This window comes from Vipera berus (genome assembly GCF_964194415.1).
Source record: "Vipera berus genome assembly, chromosome: 3".
Lineage (NCBI taxonomy): Eukaryota > Metazoa > Chordata > Lepidosauria > Squamata > Viperidae > Vipera > Vipera berus.
Window position 1 is genome coordinate 123159142 of NC_138204.1, and position 25474 is coordinate 123184615.

Genomic DNA, 25474 nt, shown 5'->3' on the forward strand with positions numbered 1-25474 from the left:
CCCTGGCTGACTCTTTGTGAGATTGTAAGTGGAGGTTGAACAAGAAGTTTGGCTGAAGTGCTGAGGAACTGAACACTTTAGTCTTCTTACTATGCTACATCGATGACCATAGCTCAAATGGCTTTTAGAGTTGAAAACAATTATACGGTTCTCATAGGGATGTTGTTGTTGTTGTTGTTAGCTGCGAAGTCGTGTCCGACCCATCGCGACCCTATGGACAACATTCCTCCAGGCCTTCCTGTCCTCTACCATCTTCTGGAGTCCATTTAAGCTCATGCCTACTGCTTCAGTGACTCCATCCAGCCACCTCATTCTCTGTCGTCCCCTTCTTCTCTTGCCCTCGATCTTTCCCAGCATTAGGCTCTTCTCCAGTGAGTCCTTCCTTCTCATTAGGTGGCCAAAGTATTTGAGTTTTAGCTTCAGGATCTGGCCTTCTAAAGAGCAGTCAGGATTGATCTCCTCTAGGACTGACCGGTTTGATCGCCTTGCAGTCCAAGGGACTCGCAGGAGTCTTCTCCAGCACCATAGTTCAAAGGCCTCAATTCTTTGGCGCTCAGCCTTTCTTATGGTCCAACTTTCACTGCCATACATTGCAACTGGGAAGACCATAGCCTTGACTATACGCACTTTTGTTGACAGGGTGATGTCTCTGCTTTTTAGTGTGCTGTCTAGATTTGCCATGGCTTTCCTTCCGAGGAGCAAGCGTCTTTTAATTTCTTGGCTACAGTCCCCATCTGCAGTGATCTTGGAGCCCAGGAAAATAAAATCTGTCACTACCTCCATTTCTTCCCCATCTATTTGCCAGGAATTGAGAGGGCCAGATGCCATGATCTTGGTTTTCTTAATGTTAAGTTTCAACCCAAGTTTTGCACTCTCCTTCTTCACCCGCAACAAGAGGCTCTTTAGTTCTTCACTTTCTGCCATTAGAGTGGTATCATCTGCGTATCTTAGGTTGTTGATATTTCTTCCGGCAATCTTAATTCCAACTTTTGATTCATCTAGCCCTGCCTTTCTCATGATGTGCTCTGCATATAAGTTAAATAGGCAGGGCGACAGTATACAGCCTTGCCGGACTCCTTTCCCAATTTTGAACCAATCAGTGGTTCCGTGTCCAGTTCTCACTGTTGCTTCTTGACCCGCATATAGGTTTCTCAAGAGACAAATAAGATGGTCTGGTACTCCCATCTCTTTAAGAACTTGCCACAGTTTGTTATGATCCACACAATCAAAGGCTTTAGCATAGTCAATGAAGCAGAAGTAGATGTTTTTCTGGAACTCCCTAGCTTTCTCCATGATCCAGCGTATGTTGGCAATTTGATCTCTAGTTCCTCTGCCTCTTCAAAATCCTGCCTGTACTTCTGGTAGTTCTCGATCCACATACTGCTGAAGTCTAGCTTGTAGGATTTTAAGCATGACTTTACTAGCATGAGAAATGAGTGCAATGGTGCGATAGTTTGAACATTCTTTGGCACTGCCTTTCTTTGGAATTGGGATGTAAACTGATCTTTTCCAATCCTGTGGCCACTGTTGAGTTTTCCAAATTTGCTGGCAAATTGAGTGTAGCACTTTTACTGCACTGTCTTTTAAGATTTTGAATAGCTCAGCTGGAATACTGTCACCTCCACTAGCTTTGTTGTTGCTCAGCTTTTCTAAGGCCCACTTCACTTCACATTCTAGGATGTCTGGCTCGAGGTCAGTGACCACCTCATTGTGATTATCTGGCACGTTAAGCTCATTCTTGTATAGTTCTTCTGTGTAATTTTGCCACCTCTTCTTAATCTCTTCTGCCTCTGTTAGGTCCCTGCCATTTTGGTCCTTTATCATGCCCATTTTTGCATTAAATGTTCCCTTCATCTCTCCAATTTTCTTGAAAAGATCTCTGGTCCTCCCTATTCTATTGTTTTCTTCTATTTCTTTGCACTGTTCATTTAAGAAGGCATTCTTATCTCTTCTAGCTATTCTCTGGAATTCTGCATTCAATTGGGCATATCTATGTTTTTCTCCCTTGCCTTTCGCTTCCCTCCTTTCCTCAGCTATTTGCAAAGCTTCCTCAGACAGCCATTTTGCTTTCTTGCATTTCTTTTTCTTTGGGATGGTTTTGGTTGCTACCTGTTGTACAATGTCGCGAACCTCTGTCCATAGTTCTTCAGGCACTCTGTCTATCAGATCTAATTCCTTAAATCTATTTGTCCCATCTACTGTATATTCAACAGGGATATGATTTAATTCATACCTGAGTGGCCTAGTGCTTTCCCCTACTTTCTTCAGTTTAAGCCTAAACTTTGCAAGGAGAAGCTCATGGTCTGAGCCACAGTTAGCTCCTGGTCTTGTTTTTACTCATAGGGATAGATTTCTTCATCCCTGAGGTAGGGCCACTGCCTCATGTATATATTTTTCTTGAAGAATCTTTTTCTCTGCTTGTTGCAGAATGGTAATGTGATCCCAGCCTTCCACGTTATCAAGATTACTTACTTTCTTTTATCGAGCAACATTGCCTTCTGTTCTCCAAACACTATCCCAGGGTTGTAAATCGATGTTCTTATCACCCATACACATGATGCAGAGAGATGACAAAGAAGAGCAAATTGTTTCTTGTGATGGTGGTTCTTTGAATAGCCATTTGTGAATTCACACAATCCACGGTCTGCCTTTTACAGATACCAGAATTTAGCAAGCATTCCTTGTTTTATGGGCTGATATGACAGGGAACTAAAAGAATGACAAATGTGAACATTTTTTAAAAAGAAACCAGGGAGGTAGTTTTCCAATTCTTGCAGTTGAAAAAGCTGGTTATACCTCTATAACATTAGTTTAAATAGAAATGTTTTAATAAGTGAAACAGAAAAAATCCTTTTATTGCCTGCATTCACTCCTCCACATGATCACCTTCATTTATTACCCATTTCTGCCAACAATGGACAAGCTTCTTAAAGCCACTTTTCTTACCAGATCCTAACAGTCCTTTTTACCTTTTCATTTTAGTCAAACAGATGCTCACAAAAATATTTCATTAGTTTTGGGAAAATGTGCAATGTGTATAGCAGATAAGGAATGTTGGTGAGATCCAAAGTCCTCTTGTGTGGCCTGTGAGGTGTGTGGCCTAGAATTGTCATATTGCAGCTGAATTTTCTTCTTATGAAATGCCATTCTTGAAAGCAATTTCGCTTTGAGTTATTCATCAGCTATCTTTAATTAGTTCATCTTAAAGTGCACTGACTCAGAGTAACTGTAGAGTTACACGTCAGGAAAAATAGGAACACAACCTTTTCTCATTACAGTCTCTTGTCAATTTAAAGAGAATAACAAATGCTAAAGAACATGACAGAGCTTCTAATGCACAGGTGTCAAACTTGATCGTGTCACATGACGTATTGTGACATATCGCGATGTTTTTTGTCTTTGTGGAGCCAGGGTGGGCATAGCCTGCGTGTAATGCATCCAATCTGCAGGTCGCTACTTTGACACCCCTATTGTAGTGCATCAGTACTGCCAACTAAGAATACTGAATGCATTACTTTTTATTCAACCCTTGCAATTTTTCATGAAATGTCTTTAAGCAGAAGTTGTTCCGAAGAACTGGGTGGAAAATGTCAGTTTTAGCCAATTGTTTTGTTTGTTTTGGTGTTTTTTTTTGCTTCCTCTCAGCAGATGGTGGACACTGTTTCACTTATCGTAGATCCTGGGTGAAGACCGGCTAGTCGCCAATATCCTTTCAATTTTTGTAAGACTGTAAACATAATACATAGGAGGGGAACAGTGTTCTAACCATTCTGATTTTTTTCATTTTCCAATAGGATTCAGTTATAATTAATAGATTAAAATGAAAAATTTATTGAGACAAGCTGGTGGTCCTTTTCGTAGATTTAATCATTAGTTTTCATTCTTGAGATGAGACAAGTTTAGAGTATCATTGAAAATAAGTGTAAGACTAGCTTGTATAATTTAAATGCCTTCAATATGGTTCTTTCTGATTTTGTCTCAATATTTGGAGCTTAGGAGATTGAACACAACAGTAACATCTGTTAAAATAAAATCTGTATTTTGCCTGTAGACCTCACGACCTAGATTCATTTGTCAAGTATCTATAACATCAATATTTCTGTTTAATTAAAATATGTTTATTTTCTCAGGCAGATGTAGTACATTTCCTCCTCTATGGATTGGCTGCTGAGTTACTGCTTGCTTGGTAGTTTTATAGCTCATTTATTATAAAAATGTGAATTGCTGAAACAAATATATTTTAATAAAAAGTGGTATCTGTGAAAAAAAATAAGAGTTTTATGATTAATAATATTTATTTGTCTATTAATATAGGTCCCATGTCCTAGTGGTGCAGATATCAAAAAATTGTTAACCAACAGAGAGGTATCAACCAATTATAAACAAAAATACACAGGAGTAGTGCCCTCCAATCTTTTTATTATTTCTGATGATGAAGATGCATTAGCAGCAATCAAGTGGCTAAAAGAAAAAGTGATTGATTCCACAGGTAACGGCTTTACCAGCTACTACATGAAGCGAGCAGAGGTTTATATATTTCTTGGCAAGTTGTACCTCCATTTCTAGCATGTAGTTATAGCTTAATTAATCTTTGCAAACTGTTTCATCTGCTCTTATTTATTGTACAGATTAATTTACAATTTACTGTCAATTTTGGAGACATTTAGATTTTTTTACCCGGAACAAAAGACTGAAAGTAAGAATTATCTATAATTACTTTATGAAATTAGATTAAATGAAATGAAAGACCTAAGCACAAAATCTGGGATTGTTAATTAACACATGAGATAGTAATATCGTTAGTAAATGTTTTTTGCAGCTAGTCACAAGATTTTTTTAGACTGAAAAAACTGAAAATAAAATAAAATTTGACTTTTTGGAATTTAATGTAGAACTAGCTGCATCGTGTAAAAGGTACTACAGTTGGCTAATACCATGTGTGTTATATTTATATGGATACAAATGCAGCCTTTCATTAAGTTGCATGTGCCTGATTTGCCAAGACGGCTTCTATACTTGGGTTGGGTTCTGTAAATCTATCTATATTTGCAGGACCCAGAAATGGAATGGCATGACAGAAATATTCAAAGCAAGCAATGGATCTGCTTAATGTTTCAGTATATAGATATGGAATGAGATCCCACTGTATCCTAAGATGAGCAGTACAAACTTCCTTTAGATTTCTACTTTTCTACTTTTAATCAATTTCTCTAAAGCAACTAATTATCATATAAGCTGCCTTATGGGGAATCAGTGAATTTATGTTGTTAATTGCTGATAATCTGGGAATTAGAAAATATATGCATGAATGGATGGCAGAAGACTTGGATGCAAAGAAGGAATTCATTTTAGTTAAATTTATCGCCTTCATTTCCCCAAATAATTTCTTACTTGTTCTTTTGTATAGCATATTTGTTATGCTACAAGGAGCAAAACGTATCGCCAGGTATTGGACATAAAACATAACCTGAATCTTGTACTCAGCTTGTTCTGTCTGAAGTTATAGATGCCACTGATTGCACCTACAGTATATGCCTCAGATGTGTTACTTTTGTCAAAAGCACATTTCAGTTTTCTTCCAGTGACCATTGGTACTGAAGGAGGAGGGAGTGTTATCTTCTGAGCTGGAATTAGGCAATTAGATAGTCCTTGACTTACAACAGTTCATTTAGTGACCATTTGAACTTACAACAGCATTGAAAAAAGTGACTTATAACCATTTTTCACACTTACAAACATTGCAGCATCCCCCTGATTATATGATAAAATTCGGATGCTTGGCAACTGACTCATATTTAAGACGGTTGCAATGTCCTGGGATCAGTGATCACCTTTTGTAACCGTCTGACAAGCAAAGTCAATGGGAAAGCCAGATTCATTTAACAACAGTGTTACTAGCTTAACAACTGCAGGGATTCACTCAACAAAGGTGGCAAGAAAGGTCATAAAATGGGGCAAAACTCACCTCAGCAACAGAACCTTTTGGTTCAATTGTGGTCATAAGTCGAGGACTACCTGTAATTGTTTCTTTTGCAACTGGCTCCAGAACTGGCTGCTAACCGCTGCTCATTATTAGCCCTTTTTCTTTTGAGCTCCCTTATTTCCATGTTGGAAATAGCATTGAGTGTGTATTAATTCACTCCTCCAGTGTGGAGTTTCTCTGCCAGATTACCTCTTTTTTTAAAAAAAACTTCTGTTTCCGCAATGATAGATGCTTTCAATTTCTCCTGACTTTTTTTGTTGGACAAAACTTCTGAGAAACGATCAGTCTGGATGGCAGTCCTAAAAACCTCTGCTCCTTTTTCATCCTTGCTATGTACAGTAAAGAAAAACAAGATCTATACTATAAGGAACCAGGAATTTTATGGATATACAATACCATTTCGTATGCCAAATTCATAATGACGTGGTTGTATGTTGATTTTTGTAAAACCAAACAGAATACTTTTTACACCTTGCTTTGTTTATTGCAAGTGTGATGAATAAATTCACTTGTGCAGATATGTCTTTTACTTGGGGAACCAAGTCCTATCTTTTGAGGAGCAAGTGATGGGATATATGATACGGTGTACAATCCCCTGCTCGTCTCTGCAATTATGGGAAAGATGCCTCTTCAATCTGTCTTGTTTCTCAGTTTAGTTTATTTGATTGATGTTAGGAAAAAAATGCTTCTGCATTGACAAATCTGGTCAATTCAGCCCCATTTACTAATTCCTTATTCTGTTAGATCTACCCCTTTGGGACCTGAGAGGCAGAATGCATTCTTTGGGGGAAGAAACTTAAAGAACATTTTGCATGCCATATTATTCAGGGAAACTGCCCTTACTTTTGATCCTGACTTGATAGTAAGCAGTGCCATGTGTGCGTCCTTCTTTGTGTGTATGCTTGTGTGCAAGTACTGTACCTGTGCACACAAGTATAAAATTTTGTTTTTCTGTATAAGTTTGTAATATTAGTTTTTTTAAAAAAATATATACAGAATGCACATTTGCTGCATTTATATAATCCACCTAACAATCCCCTAAGTTTAGGTGATGAAGAAAGGCTATGTTTACATATCACCAAACCAAAGACTGCTGTTTCATCTTAACCAAAATTTATGGTTTGTTGCTGTGTTGTACAAACTTATAAATTACAATAAGTTGAATGCAGCTTTTATTTAATTATTCTTTAAATTTATGTTGACATGCAAAAAAAACCTATAATGCCAACAAGAAAAATGATATTGATTGATTCAATGAACAAAAAAGTCCCTAAATATATTATAATCATTAAAAAATTGACAAAGAAAAATTAACAAAAGGGAAAAAAGATTGATATAATAACCAGGCATATAAAATTAATTCAACCCTTAAGCTTATTATTAAATCTAGATTCATTCATCTCATTTTTTTGGACAAAGGAAATTTTCAAAAATAGATAACAAACTTATATCTTGATCCATTTTAAAATATTCTTTGAGTGTCCAATAAATGCATAATATTTTTGATGAATTAATTTAAATTTCAAATTATAAAAAAATGTTTTACATTTCTTAACACCTCAACCATTAAAAACTTTGGATATTCCAATTCTTTGTCTATACCTACAAAAATCAGGTTACTTTTTCATCACTATCGTAATTGTGAATGGTTGCTGTCCAAGGCAATTGCTAAACATGGACTATTTGTACCATCTAGAATTGGCTGATTTATAATTATTAAATTTCCCAGTTGTAGTCACTACAACATGGTCTGAGATTTCAGGGGAACATGTTGAAGAATCCCTAAGCTGATCTACCAAGGCATAACAAATGCAAATATAATCCTGTTGATATCTGTGACTCCTAAAAGTCCTGCACTGAGGTGAAATCTCCAGCATAAATTATATACTGATAGTTTGCAGAATATAATTTAGAAAAAGGCTTTGAATTATTTCAGTAATATTCTTAACAGGCCATAAAAGTAAATTAGAACAAGGGTGACAGTAGCTAGCTTCGCTATCACAAAAATAATGAATCTTCAAGTTGCAGTGTTTTGAGATACCACATCAGTTTTTAGATTGCTTTTAGATACTTATATATGCTTTATTTGAATATCAATTAATATTAGTTTGTCCATTCCCAGTCCTAGGTCTCAAAAAGAGGTGTCATTTAATAGAATATGTATTTTTCCCAAAGTAATGTTCTCAGAATGTATAAATCCAGGTTGTTGCAGATTGTTCCTTTTTAATAGGTAATACCATAAGTGTTATTCAATAGAGAAATGTGAGGCCTATAAAGATCCATGGTAGCAAAAGGTATTATAAATCTTTTGATTTGTCCAAGAGAGATCATGTCCAAGAGAGACAAAAAAAATAGATTGTTTGTAAAGGGAAATCTAGATAAAACATAACTTTACATGCATGGTATTTCAATTTGGTAGTTTGTCTCAAAAGATGCAAAATCTGGTCCCTGTTATTATAATTTATTGGTTATAGAGGAAGACATACTGTAGGGGAGGATTCCCCTATGCATTCTTTCATGTAATTAAATAAAGATTTCTGCTGCTCAGTATCAAAAGTAGATTGTTTCTAATTATTTCTGGCGAGTTACCCATCTATTTCAATTGGTACAGTTTGAAGATTTGTAATACATGACATGAAGTTGATCCTTTTCTTCTAAGATCTTAATTCACTAGCAATAATTCTCTTCAGGGTTTCCAAATCTTCTTCAAACTAAAAAGCATGCACTTCCAGGTTTTAACATTTCCATGGATCATAAGTATGCCAGTTTCCAAATTTGGGAATGTATTGTCCATCTGTTTAGAAATTGATTGAATTTTGAATGCAGTTACTCAAATTTAATTTACCCAATTACTGCATTTGCCCAACAGAAAGGGAGCACAAATTCTCAGCTGCTTCTTGATGAAAGATTATGGGGCCTCCACTGTCTTTATGAAATGCTTCAGGGCAAATTTCATGCTAGTCTCTCATTTTGTGTTGATTCAAGTATTGGTGGCTGCCACTTTAATTCAGTAGTGGGGAGAGACCAATAGATTTTTCAAAATCAAATTGTCATAATTTGCCTAAGATATAAATAATATAAAAACTAAGTGTGGTTTCCTTTTTTAGTCACTGAAACCATTACATATGGGAACCTTACACTTTACACAACAGATTTATCTGCTAAGAATGTGTAAAAATGAGCCAAGTCATGAGGCCCAAGATTAACATGGCAGTTTTCACAGGATATAGCATTCTAAAATCCAAACAGAATGTGAAGGTACTAATGGGAACAACTCAATCAAGTTTTAAGAAGTGAGCTCTGCCCTTGAAAATGGGGTTAAGTGTTAAATTAAAAGTAATACTAGCTAGGATCATGAGGAGACACAAGGCATCCCAGATTACTTGTGAGGCAAATCAGTATATTATATAGGCATTAGGCAAGGCTAGAAACACACAGCAAGATTCAAAGTTTGTTTTAAGTTTCAAACATAGGTTTCAAAGGACTAAATGATTTTGGGCTAAACAGAATATTTTTATTGCTTTCCCTCAGCACAAGGTATACAGTTATCTAACAGAAATTCCGAAAGTCAAATGTAATTGCATTAAAATAAAAATGAATTAAAGGAAGTACTAAAGTGCTAAAAAAATTAAACCTAACGTTTATCATTAACATTATAAAACTATTTTGCAAAAGATATAAAAATAAAGCAGTGTCATTAAATAGAGTAATATAAAATGACATAAAAATTAGAGTGACCAAATTGCATCTTTTATTTCTAGTCAGGCTGATTAATAATTGTCTCATTACCCTATTTGTTTCACAAAATACCCCTTATCTATCAATCATGTGATGATAAAAACTCTGGAGCAGAATTTGGTCACTAAAGCTGATATCATCATGGTTTGAAAAATAAATATATAAATCTTTTCTAATCTACAAAGAAACATACCGGTATTTAGAAATAAAATGCAGAGTTAAATACAGGTGATAAATTTAATCATAACATCAGCAGTATGAAATTTATAACTCACAATTTCAGCTGTTCCAGAGACAAAACATCTCTGTAAAGAGGATATGTTTGTAACTTATTTCAGTAAGACTGAACACAGCATATTAAAACATGCTAAAGTAAAGGACTTACAGTATTTTGCAGTAACACATCTATATAGAAACTTAGTCAGGATGGGACAAAGGATTTCCCTTTTAAATAAAAGGGAAGCACCTAAAATTCTTTCTGCAAACTGATATCTATTATTTGCTACTTCATAAATTCTTTAGCTTTGGTAAAACTCAAAAAATACATGGCTAGTTTAGATAGGCTTTGTAAATTTACTTCCAAAATCTTATTCCAGATTGAGGAAATATATCTAATATTGTCAGTCTGAGATAAGCTCTTAGGGAAGAATATTAATTAGTCAGTAGATCTTAGGTCTACTTAGATTTAAGCCATAACAGTAACTAGATTTATTCATTATTCATTTTCATAATTTTTGCACTACTTCTACTTTGCAAATACCAAAATTATTTAGAAGAACATATTATATTTATTAAAACTATACATAGAGGATAAAGTACAAAAACAGCTTTTTAAAAATCAACATTCAATTACTAGGTTGGCTGATAACATCAAAAGAAGGTCTAGGCAAATAAATAATTTTCAAATTTTGGTAACAACACTCTATTTTTGGAGTTCACTGACTCCAAATAAAGTTTCTTCTACAGTGTGGGCACCGATACAGAGATTGATTGTCTTCATACTCCAGCTGAGTGAATGTCAACAAGCCATAGTCCCATCTGTAGATCATCCTCTCCTGATTGTAAGGACCACATAGGCCACTGTGGAAGGAAATAATATATAACAGTATATAACAACTACGTGTTGAGAGAAAGCTTCACTTTACAGTACTGTATTTACAGTATTTCAGTTTCTTTAGATTTCATATGTAATAACTTAGATGCCCACCATGCTGGATAGAGAGGATGAGAATTATAACCCAACATTTCTGGGGTTACATTAGTGAAAATGGATGTAGAAGGCCACTAATATCTTATGTTCTGGTACCTTTATTTTGTTGATTTCATTACATTTGGCAGAGAACAGATAGATGAGGGATAAATAGGTTCTCTACTTGTGAAGAAAAGGGACGCGGTGGCTCAGTGGGTTAGGACGCTGAGCTTGTCGATCAGATGGTCGGCAGTTTGGCGGGTCGAATCCCGAGTGCCGCGTAACAGAGTGAGCGCCTGTTACTCGTCCCAGCTTCTGCCAACCTAGCAGTTCGAAAGCACGTAAAAATGCAAGTAGAAAAATAGGGACCACTACGGTGGGAAGGTAATAGCGTTCCGTGCGCCTTTGGCGTCTAGTCATGCCGGCCACATGAGCACGGAGACGTCCTTGGACAAGCGCTGGCTCTTCGGCTTTGAAACGGAGATGAGCACCGGCCCCTAGAGTCAGAAACGACTAGCACGCATGTGCGGGGGAACCTTTACCATTACCTTTTACTTGTGAAGAGAATTCTGATGGCAATGTTTTTCCTTTTCTTTTTTCAAATTTCCCATCATACTTAAGCTTTATTGTTTTTATTTGGAAGTCTTATAAACAAAAATAGAGGGTGGCTGGATAAAGTGATGTGATAAAAGAGGGTGCTTTTCCCCCCTTTCCTCTTTTTCCCAATGGATCTCAAACAAATGAGGTTTCCCTGCTTTGATGCAAAGTGTTTCCTATTTCTGGAATGTATTCGGCAGTTTTTTTAGTAAATTATTTTTAACTGTTATTGTTAGGTAATTCTGTTTACTTCATAGTATCAGAGCAACAAGGAGGTCACAGATAACTTCAGCTTTATCATATTAATTATATTAATGAGGTTTATTCTGTGTTTTTTTTCCTTTTTCTTTCTCCAGGGAATATTATTGTCTATGGGAATACAATTGATGTATACACCACTATAGAATCCCTCTTATCACTAGAAATTAGTGGCTATCGTATACATCTGGTGCACCCTCCCTCGAACTCCAATATTACTCCTCTCAATAACAACGCAATAGAAAGAGCTATCAAGAAAGCACTGTCCAGGTCTGGTGTAACTGAACACCATGATAGTCTATTGGCTGAGTGGAATGATGGCAATCACCCAGATCCAATCACATGTGCATCTTTCACTACTACTACAAAGCCATTTAAGTTGCAATGTTCTGTAAGTATGCGCCTTTGTTGCATTTTAATATATACCAACTGAACAATTGGAACAGGCTTGAACTCTAGAATTCTGCCTTTGGATCTGGCTATGGCTGAAACCTAGCTTGAACTTCGGGTATGAATTGTATTTTAGTCTTTGGTTACGCTATGTTTTAAGTTTTAACCATAACTGTATTGGTTTGCTCGATCTTACAGATAGTTTTGCCTTAGAGAATAAAATTAAACTTTGGAGTTCGGGAGAAGTCTGCAAAAAATAATCTACCTTTCACACCTGCATGTTCCCATAATTTTATGCAGGTGATATATACCAAACCCAATTTTAAAAAAAACTGTAGCAGACAATTTGAGCCTCCAGCCCCAAAGTCCTTTTGATGGAGTAATGTTGTTATTCCTGGGCGGGATGAGCAAATAAGAATACATATTTTCAGCACTGTTACCCAAGTCACCTGGCTAAAATAAGCAGCAATATAGGAAGATGGCAGCAGCGGACGATCAATTTATTAACAATGGCAAGGGCATTATTTCATACCACGGAGCAATAGGCAACGCTAAAGCACTCCTGTGTTTTACCAAGCAAACCAACAGCTGAGGACATGTCAGAGTGACATATTAATGTAATAAATAAATAAACATCCAAGATGGCTTAGACAATATTCACCACTTATGACAACCTTTAGTGCAAGAAAATGAAATAAGATCAATACTATGGTTGATACCAGGCTGGAAGGCTAGGAGGTAATATAATAGCTTTAAAAATATGGCAAGCAATAGAATCAGGATGAGTACTGGTTCTAACCAAATTATGCCAGCAAATTCAGACAATGGAAAATAGATGTAGCAAATAAATTGGAAGAAATTCACATCTCAGTACCAAATAAAGAGTTTAAAGAGTATGCCAGCTATCATACATGTTCCTAACTTCATATACTAGCAAACTAATCCTTGTCCATTGCAGATTTGAGCTCTATTTGAAAAGGGAAATGCCAGATGATCTTTTTTGAAAAAAAATAGTATTCTTAAATACATTAAAGCTATAAAAATAGAGAAAAGATGATTACAAATAAAAAAAAGAAAAATAAGGAAATATGATTTCTACCCTGTTTTCTATCAAGTAGTTGCCATCGTACTGACTCTTTCTCCTTTCTTTTTTTCTCTTACTTTGTAATTCCCTTCCCCTCTATTTTTAACCCTTTTTATTCCCCAAATCCCTAAATCATCAATTCAATCTTTTATTCTTTCTACAGAAAGTCCATATAAGGTTGTTAGTCTTTCAAAAAAAAAAGGTTTAATTTTTTTTTTCATGGCAGCGAAACAATCCTTAGGTTTGTCCAATAGGGAAATGGAAATGCCCGATGTGCAGTCTGGTTTTAGAAAAGGCTGATGCACACTAGATAATTAAGAAAACCAAAGATACCAGAAATAAGTGAATGCATGCTCATTAATTATAGAAAGGCCTTCAGTCATGTTAATCATGTCAAGATGTGGAATGTGCTTAGAAAAGTGGGAATCCCAAAACATCTCATTGTCTTCCTATGAAACCAGACCAGCAAGCCAAAGCATAGACAGAACATGACAAAACAAACTGGCTTCAGGTTGGCAAATAAATAAGATAAAGCTGTTTAATATAGACATTGGTTGGTTGGTTGGTTGGATGGTTGGTTGGTTGGTTGGTTGGTTGGTTGGTTGGTTGGTTGATTGATTGATTGATTGATTCATTCATTCATTCATTCACTCACTCACTCAACCTATATGTGAAATATATGTGGAAGAAAGCTGGACTGGAGAAAAATGAGCATGTTTTAAAATTAGAGAAAGAAACATCAATAACTTGCATTATGCTAATGACCTTGATACATGAAAATGCAAATAATTGGCAAGCTGTAGTACTGAGAGTAAAGAAGCAAAATGAAAAAAAGGGAGAATTATGATTAAATGTACTTGCCAACAAGTACCAGCCTTAGAGTTGACAATGAAGATACTGAAGAGATAGATAGCTTAACTGGTAGCCATCTCACTGGTAGTAGATAGATGATCAACTGTCTACTATTTAGAAACAACAGTAAAGAAGCCAGCAGTCAAGAGATACACTGCAAACTGGTGCTTGGTAGAGTAGCCATTAAGGCCCTGGAAAATATATTCAAGATGTGTCTAAACCTACAAAGATCAAATTACGCAGGTAATGGGTTTTTCTGTTCCCTGTTCTCTGCTTTTTGGAGGTAACTGTTTGAAGAAGCAGGACAGAAAAGAGTATTGTTACTTTTGAACTTTGGTGTTTTGATAGCTAGATAAATAAATAAATGGATTATCAAATAAATCAATCCTGAGGCACAATGACCAGCCTCAAATTATTATAGTTTGGACACATTATGCAAACACCTTGTTTTCTGGAGTAGTCTATAATGCTGAGAAAGGTGGAAGGAAAGAAAAGGGGATGTTCCGCAGCAATGGGTCCAGTATTGGAAGATACCAGGTCCTCCTAAAAAAAATCTATGTATGAGTTTACTAAGAATCAACACCAAGCTGATGATACTTAAGCAGATTATTGAGCCCATAATTTGGAAGACTGAAACTCCTGTTGGATCTTTTGAGATTGCAGTTTGATAGTTTCTGTTACCGCTATTGAGAGAGAGAGAGAGAGAGAGAGAGAGAGAGAGAGAGAGAGAGACCAATTTAACAGGAGGTAAACAAAACTACATTTTATTTTTTAAAAGAATTGACATATAAAAATATTTTTTAAACTTTAAATATTAAATGCAAGCATTCAATACTGAAAGAGATAAACCATAGAAACCCCCCAACCCCAAAATCATGGTTAGCTGCTTACAAATGAATTAAAACATAAGATCCCAAAAGAACATGTAATGCTCCAAGTAGACCACAGGATGGCAAAGATTTATTCTATAACAAGGTGAGATAGTTTCAAGTTAATAATTCTACAAAGGACAAAAGAGTAAGTTATCATTACTATTAATAGTATAATAACGTGATAATGTACTAAATAGGTTATAATTATATGCTATACTAAAAGTGATAAAGTGTAGTAATTAAAATGGAATGAAAATGAAAATAACAAAATATTCTAGACTAACGGGCACAAGTTGCAGTGCAAAATATACAAATGTTATAGGAGGATTAAATTAGAAGAATATGCATGAAATCGACCAATTTGACAAGGTACTGGAAATTTAAGATAAAATAAGGAATAAAGAACAACATGTTCTATAGATTCAGTGTGCCCAAACTCATTGGGATATAAGAATTCTGGGATACATTTCAGAGCTTCAAGATGCCTATGATAAACTTCAGGGATTATTAAACAGAGATTTTAGAAAAGATGTTAAAGGTAAAGGTAAAGGTAAAGGTTCCCCCGCACATGCGTGCTAGTCGTTTCCGACTCTAGGGGCCGGTGCTCATCTCCGTTTCAAAGCCGAAGAGCCAGCGCTTGTCCAAGGACGTCTCCGTGGTCATGTGGCCGGCATGACTAGACACCAAAGGCACATGGAACGCTGTTACCTTCCCACCAGAGCGGTCCCTATTTTTCTACTTGCATTTTTACGTGCTTTCGAACTGCTAGGTTGGCAGAAGCTGGGACGAGTAACAGGCACTCACTCTGTTACGCGGCACTCAGGATTCGACCCGCCAAACTGCCGACCTTCTGATCGACAAGCTCAGCGTCCTAATCCACTGAGCCACCGCGTCCCTCTAGAAAAGATGTTACCTTCATTTTTTTAAAAAAAAATCTGCCTTGCTCATAACCAAAGAAAAGCAGGTAGAAAGGAGAGAGTCTTAATAAAGCTAATTTTGCTTATAGTGAGGATCAGAATCTATCCTTCACTGATAAAAAAGCTAAGCTCATTGGGAAACATGTTAATCCTACCCAGAGGATAATTAGACCCAGAACTCTAAACTCTATTCACCAAATAGGATTGGAATACCACATCATTTTTTTCTTACATCTTCTTACATTTTTCTTACAACTTTTTTCCATTTGATAAATTGGGAGAGTAATCTATTATTTCTGTGTCAAGCAAGACCCATACTTTCTTTTTCTGCAATATCTATATTTTTTTCAATGTCTTTTTTTCCTAAATTCAACTTTTGGCACTATCGAAGATGGCTTGTATCCTTCATTAATTCTCTAATCATTCATGATTAAACAGTAAAATCAGTTGGGCTCTTAGCTTTATATTGATTCTTTTTCCATGTGTACATATGAATAGACTTATGTTTAAAACGCATACTTGATATAGCCCTTTTTTTAAGCAGATACTCATCAGTCACCATTCTCATTCATTCTTGGGACTGCGAATGGACAAATCATTTTTTTCAGTATTGTCTTGTCTCATTTTCACCTACCATCTAAAAAAATGTTTTCCCCCCACACATCACACTGATTTAGAATTTTACGTACTTTCCCCCTAACCAAGAATGAATTAGCAAAAAAAATTATGTGCCATGTAACATGCATCTATGATTAAATTACAGCTAGTCCTTGCTTAACAATGCTCCTGTTTAGCAACTGTTTGAAATTACAACAGGTCCTCACACTTACCAAGTATATCAGTGTTCCCAGGGTGACATAACTGACATTTGGGCACTTTGTAGTTGGTAGACATTTACAACCATCTCACTGACCCACAGTCACATGATTGCCATTTGTGCAGTTTGAAGCCTGCTTTCTACAAGCAGAGTCATTGTAGGAGCCAGCAGTAAAATTGCAAGCCATGATCATGTGATGCCTCGCGTAAGAACTGCAGCAGAAGCAAAGTTACAAGTCCATCTTGGTCACATGATGTCTTTCTTAACAACTGCATTGCGTAGTGATGGAATTGCCAGTCCATTTGTGATCATCGAATTGCAATAGTTCATTTAGTGACCATTTGAAATTACAGTGGCACTAAAAAAGTGAGTTATGACCATTTTTCATACTTACAATCGTTGCAGCATCCCCCTGATCATGTGATCAAAATTCAGACGCTTGGCAACTGACTCATATTTATGACAGTTACAGTGTCCGGAGGTCATGTGTGATCACCGTTTGTGACCTTTTGACAAGCAAAGTCAATGGGGAAGCCAGATTCACTTACCAGCTGTGTTACTTACTTAACAACTGTGGCAAGAAAGGTTGTAAAATGGGCCAAAGTTCCTGTAACAAATGTGTCACTCAGTAACAGAAATTTGGGCTCAGTTGTGGTCGTAAGTTGAAGACTATCTTTACTTGTATTCATTTTTTCATTTGAACCAACACCCTGGCTGACACCAAGTCATACTTTCTGAAATACATTTTAACCTTCTCATTTATAATTAAATGTACTCCCTCTCTTCCATAAATACATTCATCAACTCCACTCCACAAAATTTTATTGCTTATCTATGGCATCCTTCACAAATATATTTTTTCTTCCATTTTCATTTATTAATTCCTACTGTTAGTTATTTACTCTTTAAGTCACAATCTTCCATTGTCACGGTTGTCATCAGCTCATCTTGACCTTTTCCACTTATCATGGGTTTGGTCATTTGAGGCTTTCATTAGGTGATGGAAGGAGTAGCCTAGGTTGCTAGTCTTAATTATACCAATGCTCCACACAATATACAGCGCTTTGCTAATGGAAAATTCACTAACAGTAAGTTTAGTATATTTTGTCTAGTATGCTGCAAATGCATCCCAAGCAAGCTTTATCCCATGCAAGCAATATATTTTGCTTATGTTCTATCTATTGGAAAGTGCCTGCATTACACTGACATAGTAAGGATAATGCTTTGAACATTAAAGATTCTAAGTTTAAACTAAGTTTATTTATTTAACCACATACTAGAACTTATCTGTGATTGTTTAGAACACGGGTGTCAAACTCGCAATGTCACATGACGTGTCACGACATATCGTGACTTTTTTTTTGCCATTGCTGGCAATGGGGTGGGCGCAGTTTCACTATGATGCATCCGGCCAGCAGTTTGACACCCCTGGTCTAGAATGTTACTAAAGTATTATTTAATAATACTTACTGTCATTCTGTTTGCGTTTAGTTTCCGCTAAATTTAAATATTAGGTTGCAAATTAAGCAAAAATCACAGTGTAAGCAGATTTGTATTCTGGATGTTGCTTTAGAGGATGACTAATGACCCTCAATTTATTTTAGGCATTCTTTAACTTTACCAAAAGAAAAGTGGATTATGAGACTTTCAAAGCAGTTAATGATGCATGCCTTGTCTATGATGGGAGGCTTGTGATTGATACCAACTTCCATACTAATGATGTGAGCATCAGAGCTGCAGGTCCTTTAACCAAATTTTCCAATATCTACTATGCTAATGAATGGACACACAGCAATTTCAGCTCAAAGGAGATTGGTTTTCAGCTTGCTGCAACCATGCTGAATCTTTTTGATCCAACTCTAGAGCCAATTTTTGAACCTCCAGAAGATTTAGATAGACTAATTCCTATGTACAGGGGATGCAAAATTCAAGGTGAGCCAAATACATTTGTGTTTTTTTTATAATTTTGCATTTCTATAAATTTCACCTTGATATATCAAAAATATTTTGAAGTAAAAATATCAATTCATGATATATCAAATTCAGAAAAACAACATTATTACTCATTGGCAAAATAATTTTTCCTGTTCTGTTTGCTTATTTAAGTATTTATTTATTGCCAAGATTATCTAGCATGTGCACCAAATGCAAATTCAAAAACTGTACTGTTATGGCTATATACAGGAAAATTAGAACCACCTCGTTAAGTATTTATGCAATTTAAACAATAATAATAGTGCTCTGGGACCTTAGAATTTAAAGAGCTAGGCACAATTGTTGGTTTTGAACAATTGTTGGTTTTAAAAAAGACAAAAAAAGTCTAGATAGTGGATATGAGAGTACATGGAGACAGCAGAAGAGAAGAAAAAGAGCTGGAGAAGAAAACAAAATACAAAGGTCTACAAATAGAAATAGAACAATTATAACAAAAGAAAGCAAAGGTAGTATCAATTGTAATAGGTGCCTTGGGTGCAATCCCAAAACAACCAGAGCCTCACTTGAACACCATCAGCACTGACAGAATCACCATCAGTCAATTGCAAAAGGCAGCTTTACTCAAACAGTTTACATCCTGCAATGATAACTTCAACACCATCCAAAATCAACATCTGCCTATTTCAGGACCTTGGGAGGAACTTGATAGGTGGATAAAAATGCCAAATCCAATCTGAACATCTCACTTGACTGCACAATGAACCATTGTAATTTATGAATCTTGTATGTCACCTAACTTGTAATGACTGGGCAGCTCATAACAAAGGAAGTATAGTAGTGGCCAAAATTGTGGAAACCTTTTGGGAAAAGTGTACATTTGAGGTCTGATGGCTAATAACACCACTTTGTTTGGAGTAGTACCATAAAATTATATATCAATGGAAAGATAATTTAATCAAGAATGTAATGCAACAAAGTTTGCTCAATTATCTGTATTCTATGAAATGTTATAGCCAAATAACCAGAAAAAGGAGGCACAACTTGCTTAGGATGATATCAGGTAGCTTTCCTTCATCTGATTGTACCCAATGAGCATGAGTGTTTAGAGAGCCAATCAGGTGTCATCTTGTTTTGGCAATGAGCCAATCAGATCACAGTAGGATTCAGTTATTGATGTCATGTACTAAAGCTGGGAGGAGGACATTTGTCAGTGTGTTATGTGATCGCTATCAAGTTGGTTGGGTTTTTTTGTGTTCTTTCATTTAGTGAGCTTGTAAAACGTAATAAAATTAAAGTAATGGTGCAAAGAGTTGACTGGTTGCCCAGAAAGCAATGTAAAATAGTATTATTAAGTGAACAAGGCTACAGTTATAAAGAAATTAGAAGAAAAATTGGTGGAAACTTAACTAAAGGTGGCATTTCTAAGTTTTTGAAGAGGTATAAGGAGACTCAGTCACTAAAAAACCACACTGGTAAAGGCAGGAAAAGGTGCACAACAGCAAGTGATGATAGCAGAATTAAGAGAGTGTGCCTACGTGACAGAAGAAAATCATCTGGGTGTATACAAGATGAAATGGCACAATGCAATGTGAAGTTGAGTGTAAGGACTATTTGGTGCAGACTACAGGAATTTGGCCTAAAATCTAGAATTCCACCAAAAAAAAGCCACTTTTATCTCTCAAACAAAGGTTGAAAAAAGACTAAACTGGGCTAAAACCCATGTTACATGGACAAAGGAACAATGGGAATGTGTTATTTGGAGTGATGAGACCAAGATCTCCATCTTTGGTAGTGATGGCATAAAATACGTAAAGAGAAGAATCGGAGAAGATTTGCATCCTAATTCTGTTACATGTACTGTGAAACACCCAGTCAGTGTTATTATCTGGGGTTGTATGACATCAAAAGGTGTGGGCAGAATTTGTGTGATTAATGGTAATATAGATGGCCAAAAATACATTAATGAAATACTTGAGCCCAAACTGAAGCCTTCCGCACATGATCTTTTCCAAGACAATGAAGTATTTATATTTCAACAGGATTCAGCTCCATGTCATGTTGCTGCTGTGTGCAAAAAGTGGTTTCAAGATAATCATATTCCACTGCTGGAATGGCATGGGATAGCCCAGACTTTAACCCAATTGAAAATCTATGGAGCTGACTAAAGAAACTTGTTAGTCAGAAGCGACCCAGCAATAAAACCCAGTTAATAGAAGCAATCATTCAATCTTGGTTTTGCGTTATAACAGCTACAGAACTAAAGGACTTGGTTCACTCCATGGGAAGACATCGTAAGGCTGTAATTCATGCTAAAGGTTACCCAACTAAGTATTAATTGACATGGTGATAATTTTTGTACATTTCATTTTTTTCTATGGTGATAATTTTTGTATATCTCGTAACACCAGCTGCCTGCAATTAGTGCAGGTTCAAGTCCCACCAGGCTCAAGGTTGACTCAGCCTTCCATCCTTCCGAGGTAGGTAAAATGAGGACCCAGATTGTTGTGGGCAATTAAGCTGACTTTGTAATAATGCCGCTTGCGGCCCCCCGAAAGCCCTAATAAGCAGGCATAGACATAGAATGAAGGCTATTGCTAAGCACATTGGTTTGTGCTTAAATTGTAAGCCGCCCTGAGTCTTCGGAGAAGGGCGGGATATAAATGGGATTTTTTTAAAAAACTGCTATTATAATAGCAAATCCTTCATAAAAGGTATTGCATTACATTCTTGATTAAATTATCTTTCCATTGATATATAATTTTATGTTACTACTCCAAACAAATGGTGTTATTAACCATCAAACCTCAAAGCCTTGGTGGAGCAGTGGGCTAATGCTTCCTTAAGTAACACCAGCTGCCTGCAATTAGTGCAGGTTCGCATCCCACCAGGCTCAAGGTTGACTCAGCCTTCCATCCTTACGAGGTAGGTAAAATGAGGACCCAGATTGTTGGGGGCAATTAAGCTGACTTTGTAATAATGCCGCTTGGGGGTGTGTGAAAGCCCTAATAAGCAGGCATATACATAGAATGAAGGCTACTGCTAAGCTTGTAAGCCGCCCTGAGTCTTCGGAGAAGGGCGGGATATAAATGGAATTAAAATAAAAAAAATAAATAAAAATAAAAAATGTACACTCCCAAAAGGTTTCCAGAATTTTGGCCACTACTGCACAATGAAAGCAATGGAACATAAAAGATAAAGATAAAAGATTGCAAGTATGATGAAATGAGAGGTTTTATCCTTCCTTGCCAAAGGCCTGAGTGATACTCCATCCAAGGTCAGAATGAAATATCAGTCAAGTCAAACACCACCACCACCACACACACACACAAGAAAAAAACACTTATGTAGAAACAAAAAGACATCTTCCACACCAACCCCTCTTCAGCCAATTCCTCAGGAATTCTAGAAGGTTTATAAATATTAAAAAAGCAATGAAATCAGATTACATTGTAAACCTTTAGTAAATAAATTGTAACAAAAATTAGGAAACAGATATAAGTATAAGTATATCTTAGCCGGGATGATCTATGCACGGTCACTCATGCGCTCGTGTCCTCTCGTCTGGACTACTGCAACGCTCTCTACATGGGGCTGCCCTTGAGGACCACCCGGAAGCTCCAACTGGTACAGAATGCAGCCGCGAGAGTGGTGTTGGGAGTCTCCCGATACTCCCACGTTACACCTCTGCTCCGTGAGCTGCATTGGTTGCCAGTTGTCTTCCGGGTGAGATTCAAGGTACTGGTAACAGTGTTCAAAGCACTCCATGGCATGGGGCCGGAGTACCTCAGGGAACATCTGCTGCCGGCATCAAGCTCCCTGCGCCCTGTGCGTTCCCACAGAGAGGGCCTCCTCAGGGTGCCACCGATCAGAGAATGTCGATTGGTGGCCCCCAGGGGGAGATCCTTCTCTGTGGGCGCTCCGGAGCTGTGGAATCAGCTACCGGTAGAGCTCCGGATGGCGCCCGATCTTCGCTCCTTTCGCCGCGATCTTAAGACATTTCTGTTTGTACAAGCTGGCCTAGCCTGATGGGGATTGCTGGGGTTGTTTTATCTTTGGTCTTTTAATTTTTCTTGGGGTTTTTAGCACTGTATTTCCATTGTTTTTAACTAGGGCAATTGTTTAATCTTTTTTTAATGTTTGTATTTGCTATTTTATTCTGCCCTGTGAACCGCCCTGAGTCCTCAGGGAGAAGGGCGGTATATAAATGTTATTAAATTAAATTAAATTAAATTAAGTAAATTTGTGTATATCTGTACATGCAAGTCCTTGAGTGTGAGGGCCATCCTCACCTCAGGGGATCAACTGTTTCATAGGAGGGGAGCTGCCACTAAGAACTCTGATATCTGATCTCTTCTTCATGCTGCACCTCCTGGTAGAGTGGACCATTAGAACACATTTTCTGGCTGTCAGGATTAAACGGGCAGAGGTTACTTAGGAAAAGCCTCCAGGCCCTGGGAAATGAATGGCTCCGTGCAGCTTAAAAGGTAACATTTTTTCTGGCTGGGGCCAAGACAGTCTAGGCTAAGGCCAAGTAGCCACCCACCTAGGGGCACCAAATTTTAAGGGGTCCGAAAATTGAAAAGACTTCCAAAAAACACAATAAAAAAGCAAAAGGTAGTAAAGTGCATTCTGTGAACCAGAGTAGCTAAATAAAAGTTAAGGGTTAAATATAATTTAAAAGTGTAAGTTAATTGGGTGAAACCAGGCTTAATAGCAGCAACTGTGGGAGGGATCTTGGAGTCTTAGTGGACAATCAATTAAATATGAGCCAACAGTGTGCGGGGGAAGCCAAAAAAGCCAATGCAATCCTAAGTTGCATTAATAGAGGGATTCAATGAAGATCACGTGAGATACTAATACCACTCTATAAGGCCTTAGTAAGACCACACCCAGAATACTGCAATCAAGTTTGGTCTCCACACTATAAAAAAGATGTTGAGGCTCTGGAGAGAGTGCAAAGAACAAAAACAAAGATGATTAGGGGATTGGAAGCTAAAACATACAAAGAATAGTTACAGAAACTGGGCATGGCTAGTCTAGTGAAGAAAAGGACCAGGGCAGACATGATAGCAGTGTTCCAATATTTGAGGGGCTATCACCTATTTTCCAAAGCACCTGAGGGCCAGACAAGGAAAGATGAATGGAAACTGATCAAGAAGAGATTCAGCCTGGAAATTTCTTGACAATAACAATCAACCAATGGAACAGACTGCCTTCAGATGTTGTTGGTGCTTCATCACTGGAGGCTTTCAAGAAGAGACTGGACTGCCATCTGTCAGAAATGGTGTAGGGGAGTGGTGGCGAACCTATGGCACGCATGCCAGAGGTGGCACTCAGAGCCCTCTTTGTGGGCATACATGCCATGCCCCGGAGATGGCAACCGTCCCTCTTCAACCAGCCGCCCGAGGTCCCACGTGGCCGGATGCATCCCAGCACGGCTGGTTTCCCTCCCCCCGTCCCATCCCTCCTGGCCTCGCATGCTCTCCTTTTCCTGGGCACAACCCACTGCATCGCCTCCTCAGGTGTCAGCCAGCTGTCCAGCTCAGAGGCAGCTTCTCTGAACTGCTGGCGGGGGCCTGCAGAGCTCCAGAGTGTACTGGTAAAGGAGCCGGCAGGCTCTGGCTGCTGACGGACACCATCAGCCCCCATGTGCTCACTGGCCTCTGTGTGCAGGGGCCAATGGTGTCAGGCCGCAGCTGCCCTGGCCCCTGCCTCGCCTTGCCCCGTGGCAATGGCACCCCCATCCTGCTTCGCCTCACCCCACAGGACGAGCCTCCTGCCCACCACCCCACCTGCCAGAGACCACATGGATCTCCCCCAACCCTGTCCGGCCCCCACAAGCGTCCCTCCCCATGAGCAGGGGGTTGGACTAGATGATCTACAAGGTACCTTTCAACTCTGTTGTTCTAGTCTATTCTAATTGAAAATGTCAAAGAGGAAAAAAAGTCCAAGGCAGAAAATAATAAGTATAATGCTCAGAAACATGAACAATAACAACAACAACGACAACAACAACAAATAAGAATGTCTTTTTTCCAATTCCTAACAAATTTGGAAGATGAGCCAAACAATTGGATTACCAGAATATGACTGTCTAAGTTGCCAGAAAGTCCAGAACTGGCTCCGGTTTTGGCCACACTTCAAATTACAACAGTAGCCTGAGAAAGAGAAAAACTAATTTTGGTTTGATTCAGTCTAAAACAGAATTAACTTGATTGTTGCTAATGTTTTTAATGAATTTCCTCATTTCATAGGAAGCAAGTTTTAGGGGCTCAGATCTCCAAGCAGCCCAGAAAGCCTCTTATTGTGGACAATACATGAAAGAAAATTGGGCAAAACTTTGCCATTTACTTTGTTGAACTCTTGCAGACACAATTTCCTCTCTTCTCACATTCTTCCTTCTGCTTCTTTTCTCTTCAAATAGAGAAAATGATTTAAAAGAAGCGATAAGAGTTGTAGTAGAATTCACATTTTGCAACTTTTATGATCAAATTAGTTGTTTAATAGGAAAAAAAAATCACTAGAAACTCATAACCAATCCCAGTTGCCTGATTAAATCTGTTTCCTTACTTCTTTGTCGTACAGTCATGTTTTTCCTTTAACATATTTGCATGGCATCTCCTACGCCAAGCGTGAAGCGGGTCTGAGAATCCAGTAATCCCTTTTCATTATTAAAAAGGTCTTCAATGTTCATCCAGTATTCTGATCCTCTCAGCTGTGGTGTTTACCGAAAGCCGAATTTATCTTTTGCATTTCTTGAAAAGAATTACAGTGATTGAAGTTAGAACCTCAGTCCAGCATGGAACCACTACAGTCCATACCACAGGTCTGCAACCCGCGGC

At 37.5% G+C, this 25474-nt stretch overlaps 1 protein-coding gene across 1 annotated transcript in view; it reads left to right on the forward strand.

The window, feature by feature from the left end:
• CFAP61 (cilia and flagella associated protein 61) overlaps positions 1-25474 on the forward strand; it is a gene marked incomplete at both ends in the record, with an annotated part of 146327 nt that overhangs the window by 87791 nt on the left and 33062 nt on the right. Inside the window, 3 exons of the mRNA XM_081325248.1 lie at positions 4315-4489; positions 11864-12156; positions 18302-18629. Of these exons, the coding sequence (XP_081181374.1) occupies positions 4315-4489; positions 11864-12156; positions 18302-18629 (796 nt within the window). The remainder of the gene's footprint in view (positions 1-4314; positions 4490-11863; positions 12157-18301; positions 18630-25474) is intronic.